This window comes from Felis catus, chromosome A2, assembly GCF_018350175.1.
Source record: "Felis catus isolate Fca126 chromosome A2, F.catus_Fca126_mat1.0, whole genome shotgun sequence".
Taxonomy (NCBI): Eukaryota; Metazoa; Chordata; class Mammalia; order Carnivora; family Felidae; genus Felis; species Felis catus.
In genome coordinates this window covers 2,322,202-2,347,507 of record NC_058369.1, presented here as the reverse complement: position 1 = coordinate 2,347,507, position 25,306 = coordinate 2,322,202, and the positions used below count along the sequence as shown (strand labels likewise).

At 59.7% G+C, this 25,306-nt stretch overlaps 1 protein-coding gene across 3 annotated transcripts; it reads left to right on the top strand.

Moving 5' to 3' along the window:
* Positions 1 to 439: 439 nt before the first annotated feature.
* TLE2 (TLE family member 2, transcriptional corepressor) lies at positions 440 to 24,418 on the top strand. 3 transcript variants are annotated; one of them, XM_023243601.2, is made up of 20 exons: positions 440 to 591; positions 666 to 763; positions 1,219 to 1,282; positions 1,648 to 1,692; positions 3,719 to 3,781; positions 6,944 to 7,018; positions 7,237 to 7,417; positions 7,777 to 7,796; positions 12,755 to 12,862; positions 14,080 to 14,124; positions 14,671 to 14,820; positions 16,279 to 16,417; positions 17,191 to 17,351; positions 18,399 to 18,475; positions 19,187 to 19,445; positions 19,649 to 19,896; positions 19,986 to 20,133; positions 21,680 to 21,830; positions 22,713 to 22,789; positions 24,105 to 24,418. In XM_023243601.2, exons 1-20 carry the CDS (start codon positions 568 to 570, stop codon positions 24,210 to 24,212), a joined length of 2,241 nt encoding a protein of 746 aa, XP_023099369.1. In that variant the 5' UTR covers positions 440 to 567; the 3' UTR covers positions 24,213 to 24,418. The 3 variants fall into 3 exon arrangements, with proteins under 3 accessions (XP_023099369.1, XP_023099363.1, XP_044899293.1); XM_023243595.2 differs by having other exon boundaries at positions 7,234 to 7,417; XM_045043358.1 differs by lacking the exons at positions 6,944 to 7,018; positions 7,237 to 7,417; positions 7,777 to 7,796.
* The last annotated feature ends 888 nt before the right edge of the window (positions 24,419 to 25,306 follow it).

Below are 25,306 nucleotides of genomic sequence, written 5' to 3'. Positions count from 1 at the left end.
GTGTTTCTTGGTTTCCTTGCGTGTGTCTCTCGCTTGGGCCGTCGGGGAGGGGGGGGGGACGACGTTCCGGGAGGGGGAGGGGGACTGGGCGCGAGCCTCAGTTTCCCCACGGGTCGCCGGCCCGGGGTGGGGGAAGGGGTGGGTTCCCGGGGGAGGGGGGTGCCCGCAGCCCGGAGGTGGCAGGGGCGCGGCGGGCGGGCCGGGTGGGCGGGCCGGGGGCGGCGGCGCCACCTTAAGGCGGCTCTGCCCGCGGCTCCCGGCCGAGCCCCGCCGGAGGGAGGCGGCTCCGCGCGGGGCCCGCCGCCCGCGCCTCCGCCGACACCGGCCGCGGCTCGCGCGACCTTCCGCGCCGCCCCGCGCGCCCCCCGCCCGGCCCGCGCCCCTCCGCGTCCCCGTCCCCCGCGCGCGCCCGGGGAGGGGGGGCCTGCCCCGCGCCGCCGCGCCCCCTCCTCCTTTCTCCGGGCAGCACCCCCCCCCCGGCCTCGCCCCCCACCCCGCCGCCGCCTCGCGCCCCCGGATCGTCGGGCTCCGGCGGCGGCGTGGGTGGGGGGCTTCCGGACCGGCAGGATGTACCCCCAGGGAAGGCACCCGGTGAGTGGGGGCCCGGCCTGCGCGGGGTGGGGGGCGCGGGCGTCCGGGAGCTCAGACGCCGCCGTCCCCCCCAGACCCCGCTTCAGTCCGGCCAGCCCTTCAAGTTCTCGATCTTGGAGATCTGCGACCGCATCAAAGAAGAATTCCAGTTCCTTCAGGCTCAGTACCACAGGTGAGGGGGGGCGGGGGCGCCCCGCCCCGGGGGACCCGGGAGCTCACCGGGGAGCCCACCTGGGAGCCCACCTGGGCGCCCCCGGGGGGAGCGGCCGGGCCGCTGGGGGGGACCCGGGGGGGGGGGTGCACAGCCAGGCGGGGGCGGGGCCTCCAGGGTGCGGGACCGAGGGAGACCCCCCTCCCCCAGGGGCGAGGGAGGGCTTCCAGGTGGAAGCGCAGCTGAGGTGGCTGGGGACCGTCAGTGCTGGGACACTTGGAGCCTGAGAAGGGGCGGGAAGGGACCGGGACCTGGAGGTGGGCCGATAACGAGGAAGTGGGGAGGGGGCCAAGAGCCAAACCCATCGCTTTGGAAACTGGCCCAGATGGGGTGTCCCTGGGTCTTTCGCGGGGTGGGGGCGGGGTGGGGGTAGAGGCCGGGCGGAGCAGGACCCCCATGCCCCGTCTCCTTTCCAGCCTCAAGCTGGAATGTGAGAAGCTGGCCAGTGAAAAGACGGAAATGCAGCGACATTATGTCATGGTGAGGGGGTTTTCGTGCCAGGATGGGGCAGTGGGAGGGCTCCCTGTGAGTAGAAGCGCCTGGGGTGTGAATCCCCACTCACCCTGCCACTCTGGGCCTCATTTTCCCTGTCTGTAAGTTGGGAGCCCCCCAACTCTTACAAACAATGGGACTCTGAGGGGCCAGGGTCTCTGGGCACTTCCTACCTGCCCCCCCTCCCTGCTTCTTCCTCTGGTCTTGCCCTCTGGGCTCCCAGGAGGCTGGGAGGCTCTGCTCCCTGCGGTGATCCCCCAGCCTGGGAGCCCTTGGAAAACCCAGCATCACCCTGAGCAGGGCTGGGCACCCACTGGCCCAGCATGCATCCCAATTGAGTTTTTCCTTTGTAGTACTATGAGATGTCCTACGGGCTCAACATTGAAATGCATAAGCAGGTAACTGTGGTGGGGGGTCGGGGAGGGGGGTGCTCAGTGGGAAGGGTGAGGGTCTGGAGCTTGAGGAGAGACCCAGCAGTCTGGGGCAAGTCTGGGGCAAAGCAGACCCAGGGAACAGGGGTCTTACCCGACTTCAGCCTCACGAAGGAAAGGAAAACACTTCTGAACTTCTAGAGATACGGTTCAGCAGAGGCAAGAGGGGCCAGGTGTCCTGGTCAAGGAGGGCGTAGGCAGAGGCTGGCAGCCAGGTCAGGGAGGAGGTAGGGGAGACATCTGTCCCAGGGAGGGGGCCGGCCACACGGTCTTGGAGGAGGTCCCATCCAGCCCACGGGGTCTGATGTTTGGAGGTGGAACCTGATGGTCTGCGATGGACCTCAAGCTTCTGTTGCTGCTTTGAAGGTTCTGAGGTTGATGGAATCTTAGATTTGGTCCCTGCGACTATGGGGACAGTGGGCGGAGCCTACTGGGTGGGAAGAGGAGGGGGGTGGGCTGAGAGGGTGGGGTGGCCTGGGGGTGCCTGCCCTGGTGTGCTGTTCTGGGATGGGCGGGCTCTACGGGATCTGGTGCGCGCCGGAGGGGGCTCGCCTGCCCGGAGCATGGTGTGGTCCCTTGGGTGCGTGAAATAGACTCTCTTGCAGGGTGAGGGGCATGTGCTAGGATCCAGTCTCTGTCCTCCTGCTGGGAATTCAAACTCTGCCCAGACCCAGCACCCAGCACCCCTCTAACCCAGGCAGAAGCAAAGAAGCAAAGCATGGACTGGCCGGGCACACACCTGGATGTGCCCTAGCTGCCCCCCGTCCCCACCCACACGGCCCTCGCTGTGCTCAGCCCCGTGGGGCACCCCTGGCCCAGGCCCTGCCCCCGATGAAACCTGCAAGTAAGACCAGACTGTCTCTACTCCACTCCCTGGATTTCCCTCTACTGCACCCCCTATACTTTGACACCAAATATGGGGGTTTTCCGCACCCCAACCAGTTCGCACCCTGGCACCAGCAGATGTCCTGCGATTTGGCTCAGTTCTGACACTCTCTGCCTGGAGTTAGTGCGGACCCCCTCCCCCCCCCCCCCCACCAAGTTCAGGGCTCAGCCCCACCGGACTGCCTCCGTCGGACATGCCGATCAAAAAGTCTGGGTCTCTGGCCCAAACTCCTGACCAACCGGCTATATATACACGTCAGGGGTTCCCATAATCCCCTTCTCGGGTTCAATAATTTGCCAGAACAGTCCACAGAACTCAGGAAAGCGGTTCACTTTCCTGGATCACCCGTTTGTTATGTAGGATCTAACTCGGGCACAGCCAGGGGGAAGAGAGGTGCAGAGGGGGCGGGGGCGCACCACACTCCCAGAACCTCCATGCGGTCACCCCCCCAAAGCTCTCCACCAACCCAGTTACAGACATTTGTGGAGGTTTCTTTGACTGGACAGGCCTCACTGATTAAATCACTGGCCATCGGTGATTAGCTCAAGCTTCATCCCTCTAGTAAACTCAGGTGTGATCGAAAGGGGCTTGTTGAGGACAGAAAAATGCCCCCCCCCACCCCCGCCGTTACCCATCACTGAGAAATTCCAAGAGTTTTAGAGCCTCTGTGCCAGGAACTGGGGACAAAGCAAAGTAAACAGGTTTTTTATCCCAACACTACAAAGCCCTCCTCCTGAGTGTGGTGCATGGGGGTCTCGGCCTGGCAGTGGCCTCAGCTTGCAGACGCGACCCAGACCCAGAGACGCGGGCCCGGTGAGGGCCACTCCTTTGTTCATGATGACCCCACGGCTTCTAAGTACCCCATCTGAGTTGGGTGTCTGCGTGGCTGCTTCCTGGGAATCTGTCGATGGTGTCTCGCGGCTGGCGTATCCGTCCTTGCCTTCCGGCTCAAGGCCGCCCTGGGCATCAGCTCAGCAGATCGCTTCCTCAGCAGCCCCTCCGTCTGCCCCCGAGCCTGTGTGCCACTCTGGCTTCAGTGCCTCTGTTTGCACCTGCTGGTGACAGCCCCCGCCCCCTCCAAGCTTCCTCCTCATTGTTTCCTGCCAGGCCGAGATTGTGAAGCGCCTCAGTGGTATCTGTGCTCAGATTATCCCCTTCCTGACCCAGGAGGTGAGTGGGCTGCTGGGACGGAGGGGAGCTGGAAGATGGGGGGCGGGGGGCTGGCTCGATGCCGATGCCGGTGCCACAGGCACTGGTTCTGCCGGGTGGCCTGGAGGGTACGGGGCTGGGGCAGGGGCTTCAGGGACGGAGGGAGGTGATCGCTGACGGTGACGAGCGGGTGCAGCCAGGCTGCCTGGGTCCGAATCCTGGCCTTGTGGCCTTGGCGGCTTGCCTTGTCTGTGTCGTTGTGGTGATCAGACAAGCTGATCCGTGCAAGGGTGATACTGGGTGCTAAGGAAGCACCCGATAAAAGTTAGCCCTTACGTATGTCCAGTGAAATAAGCCAGTCACCGAAGGACAAGTGCTGTCCAATCCCACTCACAGGAGGTCCCTAGAGGGGTCCCGTCCTGTCCACAGAGACAGAGAGTAGATGGTGGGAGCCAGGGGTGGGGCAGGGGGCGGGGAAGCAGTGTTTCATGGGGACAGAGTCTCCGTTTGGGGAGATGGAAAGTTCTGGCGACGGATGGTTGCACAACAACGTGGATGTGCTTGCTGCTGCTGAGCTGTGCACTTAGAAATGGTTAAGAGGATAAGGCTTATGTATGTGTAACCACAATAATAATTTTAAAAAGCTGGAATCAGGGCCGGTGAAATAATCAGCAGTGTGAACAGCTCACTGAAACTTAAAAAAAAAAAAATCAGCCCTTCTAAGAACGCTCTGAGCGCGTGCCAGCCTCAGGACCTTTGCATCAGCTGCCCCTGCTTCCGTCCGGAGCATTCCGTCCGCAAGAGACATGAGGGCAGGTTCCACTGCGGGGTGGATGAGTAGGGCAGCCTCACCGTGATGGGGAACAAAAATCTTGGACCCCACTGAATCTGAGATTTTCTGGAAGCTTGGGATGGAGGGATGTCCTGGCTGGGCTGAGATTGGAGACATGGTGTCTGAAGCCGGGGGTGGGGACAAGGCGGCTTAGTGCGTAGGGAGAAAACGGCAGAAATGAAGATAAAAAAAACTAAGAAGTGAATAAAGACGCACATGTGTGCCCCAGCGACTCCCTTCTTCTAGATTGAGACTCAGCAAACTGCAGTCCGAGGGCCAAATCCCCCCCTCTGCCTGTTTTGGTTTTTTAAAAAATGTTTTTAATGTTTATTTATTAAAAAAATTTTTTTTTCAACGTTTATTTATTTTTGGGACAGAGAGAGACAGAGCATGAATGGGGGAGGGGCAGAGAGAGAGGGAGACACAGAATCGGAAACAGGCTCCAGGCTCTGAGCCGTCAGCCCAGAGCCTGACGCGGGGCTCGAACTCCCGGACCGCGAGATCGTGACCTGGCTGAAGTCGGACGCTTAACCGACTGCGCCACCCAGGCGCCCCAATGTTTATTTTTGAGAGAGAGAGAGACAAGACCGTGAGCAGGGGAGGGGCGGAGAGAGAGGGCGACACAGAATCCCAAGCAGGTTCCAGGCTCTGAGTTGTCAGCACAGGGACTGATGCGGGGCTCGAACCCACGAACCACGATATCCTGACCTGAGCCGAAGTCCTGTGCTCAACCCAGGCGCGCCCTCTGCCTGTTTCGTTAATAAAGTTTTATTGGCACAGGGTCATGCCCACTCACGTGCATGATCTCTGTGACAGCTTTCCTGATAAAATGGCAGAGACGTTAAGACAAAAACCTTCTGACCTGCAAAGCGGAAAATATTCTCTGTGACCCTTTGCCGAAAAAGTTTACCAACGCTTGGCTTAGACACGCTGACACACAGGCGTGCCACCCACGGGAGCTTCCTGTGTCTCACACGTCCTCAGGCGGAGCAGCTCAAACCCCCGACCTCAGGAGTGTGGATAAACAGCCTTATACTCACACAGGAGCCACCAGCCACACGTGGCCATTTAAATACACGTTAAATTGTATTTCTTTTTTTTTTCTAAATCCATTTGTTTCTGAGAGAGAGAGGATGAGCAGGGGAGGGGCAGAGAGGGAGAGAGAGAGAGAATCCCAAGCAGGCTCTACACCAGCAACGTGCAGCCTGATGCAGAGCTCGAACCCATGGACCCGTGACCTAAGCTGAAATCCAGAGTCTCCGCTTAGCGGACTGAGCCCCCCAGGTGCCCCTGCCAGTTTCTACTTTCTGACCTGGGTGGTTTACCTGGGTGCTGATTTGGATGGTGGTTCTTTGCTGGGGGCCGTGCTGCCCCAGGGCATTCTGGGCAACGTCTGGGACTTTTGTGGTTGTCACCTTGAGGGAGGGGTGCTCCTGGCATGGAGGCAGGGGGGCCCGGGGATGCTGCTCAGCCCCGCCTCCCCCTACGGCACCCAGGATGCCCCCGCAGAGAACGACCTGGCCCCAATGTCCATGGTGCTGAGGGAGACGCTGATCTGGAAACCCCGATTACTTATTTATTTATTTTTAAAACATTTTTTAATGTTTAATTTTGAGAGAGAAACAGAGCGTGAGTGGGGGAGGGGCAGAGAGCGAGGGAGACACAGAATCCGAAGCAGGCTCCGGGCTCCCAGCTGTCAGCACGGAGCCCGACGCGGGGCTCGAACCTACAAACCGTGAGATCGTGACCCGAGCTGAAGTCGGACACAACCCACTGAGCTACCCAGGTGCCCCAGGAAACCCCGATTTATAATTACTGGTTTTCACTGTGCTTGTGTGCCTGTTTCTTTGGCTTTGTGTTTGTTTCACCCCTCTCAAGGGAGAGGGGTGCCTGGGTGGCTCAGTTAAGCGTCCGGCTTCAGCTCAGGCCATGATCTCACGGTTGCTGGGTTCGAGCCCCGCGTCGGGCTCTGTGCTGACAGCTCAGAGCCTGGAGCCTGCCTCGGATTCTGTGTCTCCCTCGCTTTCTGCCCCTCCCCCGGAGTGTGTGTGTGTGTGTGTGTGTGTGTGTGTGTGTGTGTGTGTGTGTCTTTTTCAAATATTCTGTGTCTCCCTCTCTCTCTGCCTCTCCCCCGCTCTCTCTCTCTCTCTCTCAAAAATAAACATAAACATTAAAAAAATTAAAAGAAAATAAAATGGAAACGGAGAGAGACAGAAGAGAAATAACAAAGCTCTGGGAACAAGGATGGGGTGGAGGGAGGCGGGGGGCCTCAGCGGGCACTGCCTGGCTGGGTGGGGGCTCCCAGCAGACGGGGAGCCTGAGCACCCCCTTCCCGGCCCCCCATCTCCCAGCATCAACAACAGGTGCTCCAGGCCGTGGAGCGGGCCAAGCAGGTGACCGTGGGGGAGCTGAACAGCCTCATCGGGGTGAGTCCGCCCAGCCCCTGCCCTGCCCTGGGGAGACCCAACCCCTGGGTCCCCAGCACCCAGTAGGTGCTAAAGCTGGAGGGTGCCGGGCGGGCAGCTGGCCTGGGCTCCGGCCTCCCTGGAGACTCTGGGGGACCCCCACCCACCCCCCCCCCGGCCCAGGGCCCTGCTGGGCGCCCGTGTGGCCCGGCCCGGCCCACCTCTCCTCTCTCCAGCAGCAGCAGCTCCAGCCACTGTCTCACCATGCTCCCCCCGTGCCCCTCACCCCTCGCCCCACTGGCCTGGTGGGTGGCAGTGCCACGGGGCTGCTGGCCCTGTCCGGAGCCCTGGCTGCCCAGGCTCAGCTGGCCGCCGTTGCCAAGGAAGACCGGGCAGGCGTGGAGGCCGAGGGACCCAGAGGTGAGCGGGGCAGCACGGGGCGGCCTTGGCCGGGGAAGGGGGTGGGGGAGGGGGGAGGGTGGCACGGGGACTTAAGGGTGAGGGAGTCAAGGAGAGGGCCTGCAGGGCCTTCGGGGTCAACGTCACTCCCCACTGGCTGTGTGTCCTGGGGCGAGTTACTGCCCCTCTCTGGGCATCTACCTGAATGGTTCAGGAAAGGAACGATCCACCCCTTTGCAAGGGTGTTGGAGAAGGGAGATCCTGAGCCTGGAAGAGGGCTCTGTCAACGCTGGAGGGGTGTGCCCTCTGGCACCATGGGCTGTGTGAAACCCTCACCTCTTCTCCTTCTCTCTCTCTCTGCCTCACCTCCAACCGGCCAGCGGAGAGAGCTCGGAGCAGGGTAAGTCGAAAGGCATCCGGGAACTTGTGTGATATTGGCCTTGCATTCGAACGTGGCTGAAGCCAGTGGCTCTGAGCTGCTAAGGTCCTCCCAGCAGGACGCCCGCCCAGTGTTGCAGCTGGGTCGTCTGGAGCGTTTTGGTATCGGAGATGCCCCTGCCGCTAGAGTTTTCTTTATGGAAGGTTTTCAATCGTGAGCTGGCTTTTGGGGGTTTTGTTTGGTTTTTTGCAATTCAATACTTGCATGCACGTGGCACCTTCCGCTCATGAACTTATCCGTCATCCACTCGATATCACCATCTATCAGAGCAGTGCCCAATGGAAATAGAGGTGAGCCCTGTGTGTAATTTGTTAAAAAACTGCTTAATTTGGAAACAGTTACGAATGCATCGGGCATTGCAAAGAGAAGTGCAGGGAAGCCCCGTGTACCCTTTACCCAGCCTCCCCCAACCGTAATGTGTCGGATAAAACACAGTACAGGATGCAGGAAACCGCACACAGGTGCAGCCCACGGTCTCCTCAGCATCCATCATTGTGCTGTGAGCTTGGTGTGTGTGTGTTGGGGGGGGGGGGTGGTTCCGTGTGGGTTTTTTGCCTTTGTTCGCAGCATCACAATCTGCTATGTGATTGCACATTTTCTAGTAGCCCCGTTTATTTATATTTTTAAATTAAAAAAAAAGTTTTAGCGTTTATTTTTGAGAGAGAGAGCACACACGCACGTCAGCAGGGGAGGGGCAGAGAGAGAGGGAGACGCAGAATCCGAGGCAGGCTCCGGGCTCTGAGCCATCAGCACAGAGCCCCACGCGGCGCTCGAACCCATAAGCCTCGAGATCATGACCTGAGCCGAAGTCGCATGCTTCACCGACTAAGCCACCCAGGCGCCCCTCTTATAGCCACGTTTAAAAAGTTAAACAGATGAGATGAATTCCGATAGTACGTTTTACTTAACGTCGTGTATCCAGAATATTTCAACGTATAATCGACATGAAAACTACTAACGGTATGTTTTATGTCCTTTTTATTGTGCTAAATCTCCACGATCCAAATGCGTTTCGCTCTTAGAGCTCGTCTCAGCTTGCACCAGGCCCCCACTCCCACCCCCTGCCGCCGGGGACACTGGGCAGTGTCTGGGGACATCTGTGGTTGTCACGACCACATGGCTTCTGCCCTTAGAAGGTCCCATTTCCCAGATGCGAAGCTTGAGGCACAGATCTTGAGAACAGCGGCGGGGACCCTCAGTCTTCGCTGGGCCTAGAGATGGGCATCTCGATCCCCGAGTCTCTGTTATGTGTGACACGTATGTTCGTGTATGTTTAAGTACAGGTGACAGGGGTACCAGTTTACGTCCCCGCCCTGGGCCCTGTCTGTTTAACACAGTGTGTTGGAGGCGACTTCAAGTGGCCCTTTCTCACCTTTGGGTCGGAGAAGAGAATGCCCAGAGAATACTCAGCTGTAAATGCCTTTGCCCAGGCGGAGGTTAAGCTTGCGATAAATGCTGCCAGTTGCCAACTTGCCTTGTTTGTTTAATGTAAGACGATTGTGGGCGCCCGGGTGGCTCAGTCGGTGAAGCGTCCGGCTTCAGCTCAGGTCACGATCTCGTGGTCCGTGGGTTCGAGCCCCGCGTCGGGCTCTGTGCTGATGGCTCGGAGCCTGGAGCTGCTTCGGATTCTGTGTCTCCCTCTCTCTCTGCCCCTCCCCTGCTCACGCTCTGTCTCTCTCTTTCAAAAATAAAAATATATAATATATTATATAATTATATAAATATATATATCATATATAAAATATTTTTAAAACATAAGACAATTGCTTAAAAAAATTTTTTTTAATGTTTTAATTTATTTTTGAGAGACAGAGACAGAGCACAAGCCGGGGAGGGGCAGAGAGAGAGAATCCCAAGCAGGTCCGAGCTGTCAGTGCAGAGCCTGACGCGGGGCTTGAACCCATCAACTGTGAGATCGTGACCTGAGCTGAAATCACGAGTCAGAAGCTCAACCGACTGAGCCCCCCAGGTGCCCCGAAGACAATTCTTACAGAGAAGGGGACCACGTGGAAAGGGGGCTGCACTTGTTTGCCACGGTGGTTAGAACACATTAGCACACACTGCATGGCTTAAAACAACACGGATTTGTTCCCTCCCTTGTTCTGGAGGCTACAAATCTAAAACCGAGCTGTGAGCCCTTCTAGCGTCTGGTGGCCTCTGGGCTTGGGGCTCCTTGGCCTGTGGCTGAATCATTCCGTCTCTACTTCTGTCCTCAACGTGGCTTCTCCCCTGTGTGTCCCTTTCCCTTTAAGGACGCCAGTCCGGGGCGCCTGGGGGGCTCAGTCAGTTAAGGGTCCGACTTCGGCTCAGGCCACGATCTCACGGTTCGTGGGTTCGAGCCCCGCGTCGGGCTCTGTGCTGACACCTCGGAGCCTGGAGCCTGCTTCGGATTCTGTGTCTCCCTCTCTCTCTGCCCCTCCCCCGCTTGCCCTCTGTCTCTCTCAAAAATAAACAAACATTAAAAAAACTGACAAAACAGGACCGTAGTCCCGTTGCATTAGGGCCTATCCCGACCCACTATGCCCTCATCACAATTAATCACTTCTGCAAAAACCCTACTTTCAGATAAGGTCTCCTAGTGAGGTTCTGGGTGGGCACGTGACTTTGGTGGATCCTGTTCAACCCCGTAAAGGGACCGTGACCCCCTGACCCTTGCCCCGAGCCCCCTCCCATCCAAGTCTCCTGAACGACCCCAGTCGTTTTGCAGCGCCTCCTTCCAGACTTCTCCCCTGCGTAACACGTGTCACACACACAGAGACACAAGTTCGAGGCGGCAGAGGCTCCGTGGTGGGAACATAATTGCCAGAGAGGGAAGGGGTTTGAGGAAGTGGCAGTTGTCGCACAAGAGATCCCGCCCCCAGGGGACACCAGCCTGTGTCTGGGGACATCTGTGGCTCTCACGACTAGGGGTGCGCCTGGCATCGAGTGGGCGGGGCCAAGGTCGCTGCTCAGCCCCCACAGTGCCGAGTGGGGGGAAACTCAGGGACATCCTGCGCGTTTCTGCATTTCCCTGCACGAACGTGGGCTCACCGCGCGCTGGGCCCCGCGTCACGCTAAGCGTCTGCCCCTCGCTGTATCTTCCCCGCAACCCTAGGAGGCGGGCACTGTGGCGATGATCCCCGTTTCACACGGGACACGGGACACGGGTTGAGCGTGCGACAGGTTGCGTAACCTGCCCGAGGTCTCAGAGCCAATGGGAAGCCGAGCTGGGATTTGCGCCCAGCCAGTCGCCTCTCTGCCGGCTGATTTCCGCCTCAGTGATACATTGAGGCCATCACGTCTCTGACGTCTCTGCTTGTTTTTTTTCTTTTTTAAGATGTTATTTTTGGGGCGCCTGGGTGGCCCAGCTGGTTAAGCGGCCAGCTTCAGCTCAGGTCATGATCTCGCGGTTCGCGTGTTCGAGCCCCACATTGGGCTCTCTGCTGTCGGGGCAGAGCCTGCTTGGGATCCGCCGGCTCCCTGTCTGTCTGCCCCTCCCCCTCACTCTCTCTCTCAAAAAAATAAAAATAAAACCACTTTTTAAAACTGTCTTTAGGGGCGCCTGGGTGGCTCAGTCGGCTAAGCGTCCGACTTCAGTTCAGGTCACGATCTCACAGTTGGTGGGTTCGAGCCTCGCATCAGGCTCTGTGCTGACCGCTCAGAGCCTGGAGACTGTTTCAGATTCTGTGTCTTCCTCTCTCTCTGACCCTCCCCCGTTCATGCTCTCTCTCTGTGTCTCAAAAATAAATAAACGTTGGGGCACCTGGGTGGCGCAGTCGGTTAAGCGTCCGACTTCAGCCAGGTCACGATCTCGCGGTCCGGGAGTTCGAGCCCCGCGTCGGGCTCTGGGCTGATGGCTCAGAGCCTAGAGCCTGGAGCCTGTTTCCGATTCTGTGTCTCCCTCTCTCTCTGCCCCTCCCCCGTTCATGCTCTGTCTCTCTCTGTCCCAAAAATAAATAAACGTTGAAAAAAAAAATTAAAAATAAATAAATAAATAAATAAACGTTAAAAAAATAAAAATAAAAAAACTATCTTTAACAAGAGATTTTATTTTACTATTTTTTTATTAAAAAATTTTTAATCTTTGTTTAGTTTTGAGAGAGAGACAGAAAGCAAGTGGGGGAGGGGCAGAGACAGAGGGAGACACAGAATCCGAAGCAGGCTCCAGGCTCCGAGCTGTCGGCACAGAGCCCGACGCGGGGCTCGAACCCACGAACCGTGAGATCATGACCTGAGCCGAAGTCGGAGGCTCCACCGACCGAGCCACCCAGGCGCCCCTCTGCTTTCTTTTTTAAGCGGCTGCACGCTTTTGCATCTGTGGCCTGCTTTATTTCCTAGTGGCCCATCTTGCTGAACGTGGCTTTGAATCCTGTGTGTGGTTTGCACAGAGCCACCCAGCTCTCAGGGCCCAACGTCTTATCTGCCCATGAAATCAGGCTTCAAGATAAGATCTCAGTTGAAGAAATGGTTCCATCCAGAACTGCAGTGCTTGAGAAATCACTGTGTGGGGCATCCCCTGTGTACAGCTGGAGAGACTGAGTCCCAGGGAAGGAGAAAACTGTCCGAGGGCACACAGGCAGGTTGATGTTGTGTCCCTGTGCTGGCACACCCAGCCCTTGACCTTAGAAGGTTGGTTGTCGACACCTGGTGGGCTGGCTTGGCATCCTGCCTCGGCCCCTAATTCGCTGTGCAGCCCTGTCTTCCTCAGGCTCAGTTTCCCTGTCTGTGCAATGGGATTAATCGTCACTTCCCCAAAGAACTTGCTGTGGGGTCAAGACCTTAGCATCGAGCCTGCCCTTGGAAGGTCCCATTTCCCAGATGGGAAGCTTGAGCCACAGATCCTAGTAACTGTGTTTGGGGACCCTCGGTCTGGGCTGGGCCAGGACGGAGTCTGGGGCCCCAGGGCCCTGACCCTTTCTCCGGCCCTTGTGTCTCTGCAGAGCGCGTCCCCCTCCCCCCCTGAGAGCGTGGTGGAAGAGGTGCGACCCGGTGGCCCAGGGGGCAGTGGGAAGCCGCGAGCTGAGGACAAGGATCTGTCGGGACCTTATGTAAGTGGGGGGCGAGCGGGAGATGGGTGGGCCCCCCAGCCCCGCCCCTCAGGGCCTCCCAGAGCCCAGCTCTGGCCGTGACCCTCTCACTCTGGGGCCTTCCATAGCTCCCCACTGGGCACGGAGCACTGAACAACGAGAGGAGTGTGGGGCCAGGCCCAACTGTAGTTGCTCTGTCTCCGTGGCCTCCGGGGCACATCTCCGTTTGCCCACCTCCTGGCTTTGGCTCTGGCTCTTCATCCCCCTCCCTCTGCCCCTCCACGAGGCACAGAAGACTCTCTCCGGGGCCCTCCTCCTGGGTCAGGACCACCCCTGCCCCTCACTGCACCTGCAGTTTCGGGGCCAGGCTGCAAGTTGGGGCTGGGACTGGCTGGCTGGAAAGCACCTGTCCCATCTACAGGGACAGCCTTCTCCTCCCAGCCGCCTGCTGGCAGGCCCGGTGTTGGCCAGTCCTGCTGTTTCTCAGAGATGCCTGTGATCTTTAAAAAACATAGCAGCCTGTTCTATAGCCGTCAGCAACGGGTATTTTAAAGAAGAAAACTGGGGACGGGGCGGGGGGTGGAGGGCAGGGGGCAGTCAGCCCCCCTCTGCTGGGAGATGTGGCCTTCAGGCTGCAGGCTTGGTCTTCCCTTGCTTTTCCAGCCAGACCAGAGGGCAGCCCCACACGCCAGGGTTGCTCCCAAGGGCAGTGGGGAGCCATAGAAGGACGTAGTACAGATGTGGGGACAGGTGTAAAGAAAGTCCTCTGGGGCAAGCTTGGAAGGCTGCCTGGAGGGGGCGAGGCTGAAGGCCAGGAGCCTGAGGAGGGGATGAGGTCTGTGCTAGGCCATGGGGATGGTGGTGGGCAGACGATCCCGAGAGGTTGACTGGCTCCGTGGAGAGAGAGCCAGTTGGGAGTTTATGGATGAGTCCTGGTCCCCGGCCGTCCCACCCCGTCACCGAGGAGGAGACTGGGACCCAGGGAGGGCCGGGAGGCGCTCGGGGCCCCACAGCAAGTCTTGGGCCCTCAGTTCCATCCCCTCATTTTCCTCCATGAGAGACCCGCCCCCAACCCCTTGCACCTGAGCAAATGGCAGCCTTCTTTCTGAACTAAGCACATGGGCCTCTGAAGCCCCAGAATCCCGGTCAGACCGCGGCTGGCGGTCTCCTGAGATCAGTAAGGGGGCACGGAGGTAGCGGCATGGCCAGGGCAAGCTCTTTCCCCCGTGTCCCCCCAGGAGAGTGATGAAGACAAGAGCGATTACAACCTGGTGGTGGACGAGGTGAGTCGGGGTCTGGGCCCAGAGGCTGGCAGGCTTTCCCGAGTGTCGGGGGACCCAGAGGGAAGAGGGGGGGTCCTGGCCCCCTCTGTGGATGGCTGTGTTGAGGGTGATGTGGGGGTAGGGGGAGTAGGGGATAGAGGGACACCCCAGGCTGACCCCGTCTCCATAGCACAGGTGGGGAAACTGAGGCCCAGAGAACCCTGGCAATGGGGCGGCAGAAGTAGCATCCGGCCCTGGCTCACTGTGCGATTGGGACAGTACGCCCCCGTCCCTGGCCTCACTTTTCCCCATCTGTTTAATGGGGGACAACAGAGCCAAGCCCTTACACAGTCGTTTCTGTGTGGGTTTATGGAGTAGGTACTATCAACCCCATTGTACAGATGAGTAAAGTAAGGCACGGGGGGGGGGGGCGGTTCATAATCCTCCCAAGGTGGATCGTAGGGACCCAGGCTGGAGTGCGGGGTGGGGTTGGGGAGGGGTATAGAGAGAGGGGCTCTCCTTCTTTGCCCAGTTCACCTCCACTCAATGTCACCTCCTCAAACCCAGGACCAACCCTCGGAGCCCCCCAGCCCAGCTATCACCCCATGTGGAAAGGCGCCCATATGCGTCCCCGCCCGTCGGGACCTCGTGGACAGTCCGGCCTCTTTGGCCTCCAGCCTCGGCTCCCCGCTCCCCAGAGCCAAGGAGCTTGTCCTGGTAAGGAGTAGGGGAGGCCTTGAAACTCACTTTCCGCACCCTGGGGACCTGGAAACAGATGCCACCCGATTAGATGTCGAGCGAGGAGACACCAGCCCGGCTGGGGTCTTTCCAGCGGGTTGTCCAGCATTTCCTTCGTGATTATTTGCCACCTTCCTAAAATCTGCCTCGACTTTATCCAGGTGTTTTCCCCAAGTCCGCGTGCTCTGTTGAACCTAAATACATTATCAAAAGACCACTCACCCTCTTAGGGAGAGAGGGAAGCATCTCTTGCAATAAATAGGAAATCCCTTGGAAATAAACACACTCAGCTGCAGAATGGCTGCTCTGGGACTGACTCCAGCCTGGCGAGTGTTAAGGCCTTGGAGAAGTGGGAGATACAGCAGCCCCACCTGAGAGGTTGTCCCCCGTTTCCCCCCCCCTCCCTTCCCGAAAGGCAAGAGCATTACTATGGGAACAACTTTCCCAGTGCTGGGTGTAGGAACCCCTCAGAGCACGCCCCTTAGGCATTCCCAGCCGGGCTCCGTTTGGTCCCACCCCTGCCCTCACCAAATCTTCCCCAGACCCCTGCCCTGCGCTTACCCAGAGAGTGTGTCGGTTTCTAGGCCTCCCCTCCCAGCAGGTTGCTATGGTAACCGCCGCGGCTGGGGCTGACGGTTGCATCTCCTGTGACCTCCTCCACTCCGGGAGGCCAGAGGGGGAGGGGCAGCTCTGCTCTCCGGGAGAAGCCCCCAGAAGGCCTCCCTTGTCCCACGTGTCCCCACCCACTCCCCCTCGTGGAGTGGGGTTGGCAGGAAACACGTGATTGTGTAGTGGAAAGACGGGACGGGGACGTGAAGTTTCTTGAAAGGCAAAGGAGGTGACAGCAGAGAGCCCACAGCGCGTGTGCTCCTCCTTGGAGATCCCCTCCCCCTCTCCTCAGGTGTCCCCGCAGGGAGAGACAGCTGCAGGGGCACCCTGCCCCCTGAGAGCAGCCAGGGGCACCCCAGTGCTGGCTGCCGGTCCCTCGCCTGGGTGCAGGCCTGTGCTCCCCCCCTCCCGAGTCCTCCGACTGTCGCCTTCCTCCGCAAGGCCCGCTCCCTGCCCCGTGTGCCCTTGCTTGAGGCCTGTCTACACCCGCACTCCTCATACCTGATCATGTGCCCGCTGGGCTCTGGCAGCGGGTGCCGGTCCCCCTCCCCACGCCGTGTGCAGCCCTGCGGGCAGCGCGTGCCCGTTCCCACTCTGCTGCCCGCCTGGCGCTCCCGGCCTGTGGACCCCGCGTGTCCCTGTGCTCAGGGCATCAGCGGTGGGGCCCATGCCCTTGAACCCCACGTGCTCGGCGTGCAGACACCTCCTGTGAGCCCCCGCCTAGCTCCCTCCTCTGGTGCCAATTTCTCACCAGCTCGTGGGCAGCAAGGGGCCAGATGCTGGTGCCAGGGTGGGGGTGGGGCGTTCAGTCCGGACCTTTCTCCCCAGAATGATCTTCCCGCCAGCACTCCTGCCCCCAAGTCCTGCGACTCCTCCCCGCCCCAGGACGCGCCCACCCCAGGGCCCAGCTCAGCCAGTCACCTCCGCCAGCTTGCTACGAAGCCAACGCCTGGCACGGACAGTGTCGGTGAGTGTCCACTGGGGCCTGAGCAGATCTCTTCTGGGGGGTTGGATTCAGCTCTGGGATGGCCTTGACCCCTTCCAGGACTCTGAGCCCAGTGCCACCTCACCCCGGGCCTCGGTTTCCTGTCTTGGCTGGACGGCTGGGGAAACAGAGGCCCAGAGGGGAAGCGATCTACTCAGAGAGGTTTAGCCTTCTGCACGGACAACACAAACTTTGGAGTCAGACAGCCTGGGGTTTGAGGCCGGCCTCGGATACTACTCGTCAGCCGCATGACCTTGGGCAAGCGACTCAAACTTTCTGAGCCTCGGGTCCCCCCTCGTTAACGTGGGCTCTGCTGTCATATGGCCAGGCCCCGCGCTGGTTCTGGGTTCCCAGAAAGAAATCAGCCCTGGAACGCGCCCTTGAGGAGTTCCCAGATGGTGGGGACGGAGACGCAGACCCCTAAGCTTCCAGCCCCGTGTGGTTGTGGCGGGGATAGAGGCAGTGAGCCAGAACAGGCTAGGGGTGGGGCGAGCAGGCTCAGTGACGTTCCTGAGATGTTGCTGGACTTTGGGTCTACCAGGTGTCGAAGGGTGAGTAGGAGTTCAGCAACCGAGGAAGGAAAGGGAACAGCATGTGAGCCAGAGGGAACGGTATTCTCAAACATCTGGACGTATGACAGGGTGTGGTGGATGCTGGACCGGAACGCAGCAGCCCCGAAAGACCAGCCAAGGCAGTGGAAGGCCGGATCTGGGTCCAAGGTGTCTGAAGACCTATCTTTGTCTCTTCTCACTCAGCCCTGAGGAGCCCCCTGACCCTGTCCAGTCCCTTCACCACGTCCTTCAGCCTGAGCTCCCACAGCGCCCTTAATGGGGACCTCTCTGTGCCCAGCTCCTACGTGAGCCTCCACCTGTCCCCCCAGGTCAGCGGCTCTGTGGTGTATGGACGGTCCCCCATGGTGAGTCCTCAGCGCGGGGGCACCGGGAGGTATCGGAGGGCACAGGGGCTGGGGGCCGGGAGGAGAAACCGGTTGCACAGGAGGAGACAAGGGGATAGGGAAAGGGACGGGAATCCTGGCTTGCCAAGTGCATGCGGGGAGATGATACGAGGGTCTCAGGAGCTCCACAAGCTTAATACAAGGAACGTGTAACTGGGAAGAGCAGCTTATGCCGCATTATGAGGAGCAGGGAGCCCCAGCCACGGGGCACAAGGGGCCCATTCGGCCTCCTGGCAGAGGGCATACAGTTGTCGGCCCTGATTTTTAAGGGGCTGCGATGATTCTGGTAGATTCCTGATGAGGGACTCACCTGGGGAGAGGACTGGAAGCGAGGTCTCATGAGAAGGAGTTGAAGGAATAGGGCCTGAGACCCTGAGCTGGGGCGGAGAGAGCAGACAGGGACTGGGTGGGCCCCAGAGGGCAGCACAAGGACAGATGGCTGACAGAGTGAGCCACCCTGGAGTAGACAAGGGGGCCTCCAGAGGGAAGAAAATGCTGTCACGGGGGGCATCCCAGACCCAAGGGATGTTGTGCAGAAGAGGTCAGCAAGTGTTTTCTGCAAGAGGCCAGACATTAAATGGTTTTGGCTTTGCCGACCAGTTGGTCTGGGTCAAAACTCACTTCTGCCTTCATAGCTCGGAGCCACCATAGACAACATAGAAATGAACGGGTGTGGCTTTGTACCGATAAAACTTTATTTACAAAAACGAACAGGGGGCCATGGTTTGCCAACTCTTGGCTCTAGAGCCGGTCAGACTCTTCGGGGTCCTTCCAAGTCTGGGATTCTAGGATCCCAGGGGCTTTGGGGTTCCTTCAAGCGCAAGCCTCTGCTCTCCTGTCTGTAGTGCAGCAGGAGAGGGCATCTCTGCCTTCTTAGGGAGGGGCTGACTGGGGATCAGATTGGGGATCCTCTGATAAACAGAGAAATATGGCAGGTGAGCATGAGGGAAGGCAGAGGTGGGTTTGAGTCACCTGCCCTAGGACCCTTCCTCTTCGGCATTTTGGCAGATGGCATTTGAGTCTCATCCACATCTCCGAGGGTCATCTATCTCCTCTTCCCTGCCCACTATCCCTGGGGGGAAGCCGTGAGTATTGGCTCAGGGATCCCTGCCTCCTGTCGGGTGCTTGCATTGTGGGGTGGGGGCTGGGGGTCCCTGCTGTCTTTCCAGAAAGTCTCTGGAGAGAGAGGTAGGTAACAAGAAAAATGCAGAAACGGGGGTGGGGGGTACTCTTGCCTTCCCCACCCCCACCCCGGAGACATTCGGCATGTCTGACATTTTTGGTGGTCAGGCCCACATCCGGCCTCTATGGAGCCTGGGATACAGTTGTACATCCTACAGTGCGCAGAATGCACCCCCCCCCAACCCCAGGGCACCGCAGCCCCAAGTACCCAGGAACTCTCCGCCATGATGGGAATGTTCTATACCTACAGCTGTCCAACCTGACTGCCATTGGCCACCTGTGGCTTTCGCCACGGAGAAACTGAAGTTGTAAATTGATGTCAGTCTAAGTGGCCACCCGGGGCTGGGGGCTCCCAGTGGGTCCCAGTCTCTGGAGCTCTCAAGGCGTCTCCCTGGATCCTCGCTACTCAACACGCATTTACTAAGTGCCTGCTTGCCAGGCTGCGGGCCACGGGCTAGGCCACGCTGACTGTCCCGTCCGTCACCTGGGATCCAGGGTACCCCCCTCCCGGCCCCCTACTCCCCCGAAACCCCCGGAGCGGGGCGGGCACCAGGCCGGGCCGCCACCCCCAAGGCGGTCCCCTCCCCGCGCGTCACCGCCCTCCTCCCGTGCAGGGCCTACTCCTTCCACGTGTCTGCCGACGGGCAGATGCAGCCGGTGCCCTTCCCCTCGGACGCGCTGGTGGGCGCGGGCATCCCGCGGCACGCGCGGCAGCTGCACACGCTGGCGCACGGCGAGGTGGTCTGCGCCGTCACCATCAGCGGCTCCACGCAGCACGTGTACACCGGCGGCAAGGGCTGCGTCAAAGTGTGGGACGTGGGGCAGCCGGGCGCCAAGACGCCGGTGGCGCCGGTGGCGCAGCTCGACTGCCTGGTGAGGGCGGGGCCCGCCGGCGGGGGCGGGGCTTGTCCGCAGGGGCGGGATTTCCGGGCCGCCGGGGGCGGGGCTCGAGGCTCGGGGAGAGCGGGGGGCGGGTTGGGGGGGCGCCGCGCGCTTGGGGGCGCTCTCGGGGTGGGGGGGGGGGAGGCCCCGTCGGGGAGGGCCAGCCCCACACCGTCGCTTCTCTCCCGTCCCAGAACCGGGACAACTACATCCGTTCCTGCAAGCTGCTGCCGGACGGCCGCAGTCTGATCGTGGGAGGGGAGGCCAGCACCCTGTCCATCTGGGACCTGGCGGCGCCCACCCCGCGCATCAAGGCCGAGCTGACCTCCTCGGCCCCGGCCTGCTACGCCCTGGCCGTCAGCCCCGACGCCAAGGTCTGCTTTTCCTGCTGCAGCGACGGCAACATCGTGGTCTGGGACCTGCAGAACCAGACCATGGTCAGGTGGGTGGCCCCCGCGCCCCTCGCCTCGGCGCTGGAGCAGAACCAGCCCCCACGACGGACGCCTGACGCCTGGGCGCTTCTCCCTCCAGGCAGTTCCAGGGCCACACCGATGGTGCCAGCTGCATCGACATCTCCGACTACGGCACTCGGCTCTGGACCGGGGGTCTGGACAACACGGTGCGCTGCTGGGACCTGCGGGAGGGCCGCCAGCTGCAGCAGCACGATTTCTGCTCTCAGGTGCCGCAGTGGGTCTGCCGGGAGGGCGATAGAAGCTTCAGGAATCCGGAGCCCCCTCCCCTCCCCACAAGGCACTCACTTCCAGAAACTGAATGGGGCCCAGATACCTGTGACCCGTGTCCATCTTTTTTGTCCTTCTCACAAATCCATAGGCCTTACCCCGCCCCCAACCCCGTGGAAACACAAAGGCACTGATTCAGAGTAAGCCGTGGGTCTACTAAGACCCTCAGATCACTTTCCCAGATGCTTTTGCTAAGTCACGGCCCCGTTCATTCCTTCCTCTTCTCTGGTAGCCCAATTCTCTTCCCGGCCTTCAGTCTCTTGACCCGACTGAGAGCTCCTGACCACCCCCCAGGACCCACTGGGGAGCCACTGATCGAGGTCGGCAGGGAGAGGTTGACATAGGAGTCGGGCAGAGAGGTCTCCGTTGAGGGCTCTGTGAGAATCCAGGCTGAAGGGTGAAGTGAAGGAGCTGGACAGGATCTGGAGACTCCTCACGGCTGAACAGAGTCACCCAGATCCTCTCTCCCACTGCCTTGGGAGCAGGACGTGAGCTCCTTGGCCTGACATTTAAGGCCTCTGTGCTCTAGTCTCTCTCACACACACCATGCCCTCGGATGCATCTAGACCTCTCCACTTACTGTTCCCTCTAGCTGACATGCTTTTCCTTCCCTTTTTTCCAATTGGTGAACTCCTACTCATCCTTCAAAACCCATCTCCATTTTGGCCCCCTTCCTTGAAGCCTGGAGATAGTAGCTAACGCCCAAATGCTTTCTGTTCTACCCTCTCTTCTCTTTAGCTTAAAAGTTTCTTTGATAAGGAACTCAAGGGTGCAGGTGGATATGGCTGTCCATCCCCTGGCCCTGAGACTTAGATGGGTTGTTCTCTGGGGACCCCATGGTGAGTATCTCTCATCCCACCGGGCCCCTGTCTTTGTGCAGGAACTCTGTACGGGCAGGAGAGCACACGTGAAAGCTTCCAGTCCTCTCTCTGCTGTCCATTTGTGGTTCTTTCCACACGCGTCCTGTCCGTAGGACTTCGACAGGGTTAGGATAGAACAGGGCGTTAAGCCTCTCTCTGCCTCGCTTGGGGTGGGGCACGGAACGATGAGGCCACCGAGTCCTTTCACATCCAAGCAAAAGGAGGTGTTGGCAGGCGGGGAAAAGTTCCGAGCTGGGAGTCCGAAGGCCTCGGCTTTCACGGATCTCTGACCTTGAGCGAGCCCTGGCCTCGAGCTTCCCTTCTGCCATCTGCTCAAGGGGGGCGACCGTCCTCGCCCGGCTTCTCCCTCTCCCTCCTTCCCTCCCTCCCAGAGCTGTTGTGCGTTCTGAGCAGATAATGGATGTGAGGCCCCAGGGTTCCGTGTAATTCTGATTAATATTAATGATCCGACATGCAGTTGCCTGCTGCGTTCCAGGCCCTGGGCCAGCTGCCTCTCCACGCAGGGCTGCCGCGGGAGAGCGGTGGGCCCCTCCCCTGCCCCTCTGGGCCTCCTCCAGCCTCTGCAGGGGGGGTTCGATGTCCCCTCTTTCCTCTGCACCCCCAGATCTTCTCCCTGGGCCATTGTCCCAACCAGGACTGGCTGGCCGTGGGCATGGAGAGCAGTAACGTGGAGGTCCTGCACGTGCGCAAGCCCGAGAAGTACCAGCTGCACCTTCACGAGAGCTGTGTGCTGGCCCTCAAGTTCGCCTCCTGCGGTGTGTGTGCCTGGAGGGCGCGGGGCGGGGCGACCGAAACCCCACACCCACCGGACAGCCCCCACAACAAAACACAGGACGCCCAGCGGAATTGGAATCTTTCTGTTTAATGTTTATTTTTGAGAGAGAGAGACAGAGCGCAAGTAGGGGAGGGGCAGGGAGAGAGGGAGACACAGAACCCGAAGCGGGCTCCACGCTCCGAGCTGCGGGCACAGAGCCGGCTGCGGGGCTCGAACCCCCGAGCCTGGAGATTGTGGCCTGAGCCCAAGTCGGACGCTTAATCGACTGGAGCCACCCAAGCACCCCTCGGTGGAATTTTGAATCTTAACGAATCGTTGGTTAGCGGAAATTTTTCCCAAGTGTGACCCAGGACATGCTTACGCTTAAAAGCGACTGATTTGGTAATACAAATACATCCCCAATATCGCCTGAGATACACTGACACTAAAAAAAAAAAAAAAAAAAAAGCAGCCAAATGAATTTCAGCATAAGTGTGCCCCGAGTACCGCATGGGACACGCATGCATTAAAAGAAAATAAATAATGAAATCCTTGGGGCACATCTGTATTAAAATGGTTTGTGATTTATCTGAGATTCAAAGGTACCTGGGCATCTTATGTTTTATCTGGCCACGCTCTCCTGGGGGCTCCCCCTTCTTGAAGGCCAGATGGGCCCCCGCCCCCGGGGGGCCTTGACTTCACCATCTGGAAAATGGGGGGGAAGGAGGGGCCCACTGTTCCCTTTGTGAGAGCGGAGGTGCCAGAAAGGGAGAGACCAGGCCTGCTGGACCCTGTCTGCCTGCGGCTGGGCCGGGGAGGGGGCGGGGGGGCGGGGGGGCTCTCTGGTCTCTCCTGCTGGAACCCCCTGCTCTCCCTCCCCCAGGGCGCTGGTTTGTGAGCACCGGGAAAGACAACTTACTGAACGCCTGGAGGACGCCATACGGAGCCAGCATTTTCCAGGTAGCCGGCCGCGTGCGGCCACCGCCCTGCAGGCCAGGACGTGCTGCACGCAGGGGCCCCGGGGTGGCGGAGCTGGTGGTTAAGCCGCGGAACTTCCCCCGGGTCCTGCGAGGTCCCCCCCCCCTTCCCCGCCAGCCAGCAAGCTACTAAAGCAGGGTCTGCAAACTGCAGCCTGCGGGCCACATCCGCGTGCAGCCTGGGTTCTTTTTGTGCGTGCTTCCTTTTTTTAATACATTAAGACTTGCCATCGTGACCGTTTCTAAGCGCACGCACACTCACACTGTTGCGTAACCACCCCTGCCATCCGTCTCCAGAGCTTTCCATCTCCCCAAACTGAGGCTCTGTCTGTCCCCAGGAAGCACGGACTCCCCACCCCCAGCCCCATCCCCTGGCTCCCACCGTCCGCCCTCTGTCTCTCTGGACGGGACTCCTCTGGGGACCCCCTGTGATGGGGTCACGCAGGACGTGTCCTTCTGTGTCTGGCTTCTGTCACTGCTCAGTGCCCTCCGGGTCCGCCCACGTGGTGGCAGGCGGCAGGCTGTCCTTCCTTCCTGAGGTGGGGTCACAGCCTGTAGTCTGGGTGGATTGCGTCTTGCTTATCCATCCACCACTTGATGGACACCGGCTTTGTTTCCGCGTCCTGGCTGCTGTGAGTCGCGCTGCCGTGGACGTGTTTTCATTGCTCGTGGGCAGAGAGGTCTTGGGGTGGGATTGCTGGGAGCTGTTTAACCTCTGGACTGTCCTCCAACTTTTCCATCCCATCAGCAGTGTTCGCGGGTTCAAAACTCTCCGCGTCCTCAACAACCTGTTATTGTGTCTTTTTTTGTTACAGCCATTGTAGTGGGCGTGCAGTGAGTTTTACATCGTTAAAGGGGTGTAAAGCGAAAGCACAATAATGTGACGTAGATTTATTTGGCCCCCGGACTTGTTGGCTAGAGACTCATTTGGACCTTTGGCAAAGCCTGAACACTTACTGCCGGGTCCTTTACAGGAAACGTTTGCTGGCGTAGGGTCATTGCGCTGTAAGCCTCGGCTGGCCCTCTGCTGTGCTGTGTGGCCTCATGCCCGGTCCACACCCTCTCTGAGCCTCCTAGGAAAGGGCGGGGCTTCAGTTGCGGCTCTCCTGGTGTCACAAGAACAGGGGACCCGCCCTTCCCAGGATCTGTCACCTGTCCACCCAATCCCACTGGCCCTGCCTCTTCCCTCTGAACGTCGTGCAGGGCGGTCAGGGGCACGGACCGGACACCAGACGGTGCTAGTATCGGCCACGCCTCACCTTCTCTCCCTTCTCTCCCTCCCCCACCCCTGCCCATAGTCCAAGGAGTCATCCTCCGTGCTGAGCTGTGACATCTCCGGAAATAACAAGTACATTGTGACGGGCTCGGGGGACAAGAAGGCCACGGTGTACGAGGTGGTTTACTGAGCAGCCCCCCCATCTTCCTGCGCCCCTGGCCTGGCTCCTGGGGGAGGGGCATCCAGGACAGAGAGCCCGGCACCCCGTCTCCGTTCATACCCGTGAGCGCCAAGCCTCGTCTGCCCTCTGGCTGGCTCCCTGCCATCTTCCCCTGCCGGACACGGCGCTGGACGGGCAGGTGGACTTCGGGGAAATAAATGTGCTTCTCGCAACTACCTTTCTGTCCCGGGCTGGGGAACCAGGGCTGTTGCTTTTCTCGGGCGCTGTTACCGCGGAAGGCTGTGCGGCCGAGGGCGAGTGGCATCCCGTCCCTCCGCCTCCCTTTCCTCCTCCGGACCCCGGAGGACTGCATTCTGCAGGGGCGGCCGGGAGAGTCGGAGTGCTGTCGAGCAGCAGGGCTTACGTGGTGCCGGGTGACAAGGAGCCACCAGACCTCAGTGGTTGAACGCGGCGGACGTTTCCCTCCCGCTCGTGTCCACGTGGTTTGCGGGGCTCGACGGCGAGGAGTCACTCGGGGCCCGTTTCTGCCGTCACGTGTAGCTGCAGGATCCAGCGTGGCAGGGGAGAGGAAGTCACACGTGGCTTGTATTTAGTTATGTCTCTGCATTTTTGTTTTAACGTGCACTTTTGAGAGACAGAGTGTGAGCGAAGGAGGGGCAGAGAGAGAGGGACACACAGAATCGGAAGCAGCTCCAGGCTCTGAGCTGTCGGCACAGAGCCCGACGCGGGGCTCAGACTCCCGAACCGCGAGATCATGACCTGAGCAGACGCTTAACCGACCCAGCCGCCCAGGTGCCCCACACGTGGCTTTTCAGTTCCCTGGCCCCAAAGTTTCCTGTATCTCTTTCACTGCCAGTCCTTCGGACGCAATCATCCCAAGCCACTGCCCATGTACAGAGGGTGGGGAGTATAGAGGAGAACGGAGCTCTTTGGGGTGCAGTTTTCCTTTGAGACCCACCCACCGATAATTCCTGAGAGCCTGGTGCACGATGACACCTGGCCTGGCCTAAGCTGCCAAGCAAACACCAGAACCCCAGGGGAGGTGATGGTAAGCCGGGAGCTAACAGGAGAAACCACCAGCTGGGAGGGTCATGCAAGACTGT

What these genes read in the sequence shown, in the direction of transcription:
- TLE2 (XM_023243595.2), top strand. Translation starts at nt 568, where the DNA reads ATGTACCCCCAGGGAAGGCACCCG. An exon ending in AGCTGAACAGCCTCATCGGG is followed by an intron (nt 7,019 to 7,233) that starts GTGAGTCCGCCC and finishes TCCTCTCTCCAG; the next exon opens with CAGCAGCAGCTCCAGCCACT. An exon ending in AGGATCTGTCGGGACCTTAT is followed by an intron (nt 12,863 to 14,079) that starts GTAAGTGGGGGG and finishes GTGTCCCCCCAG; the next exon opens with GAGAGTGATGAAGACAAGAG.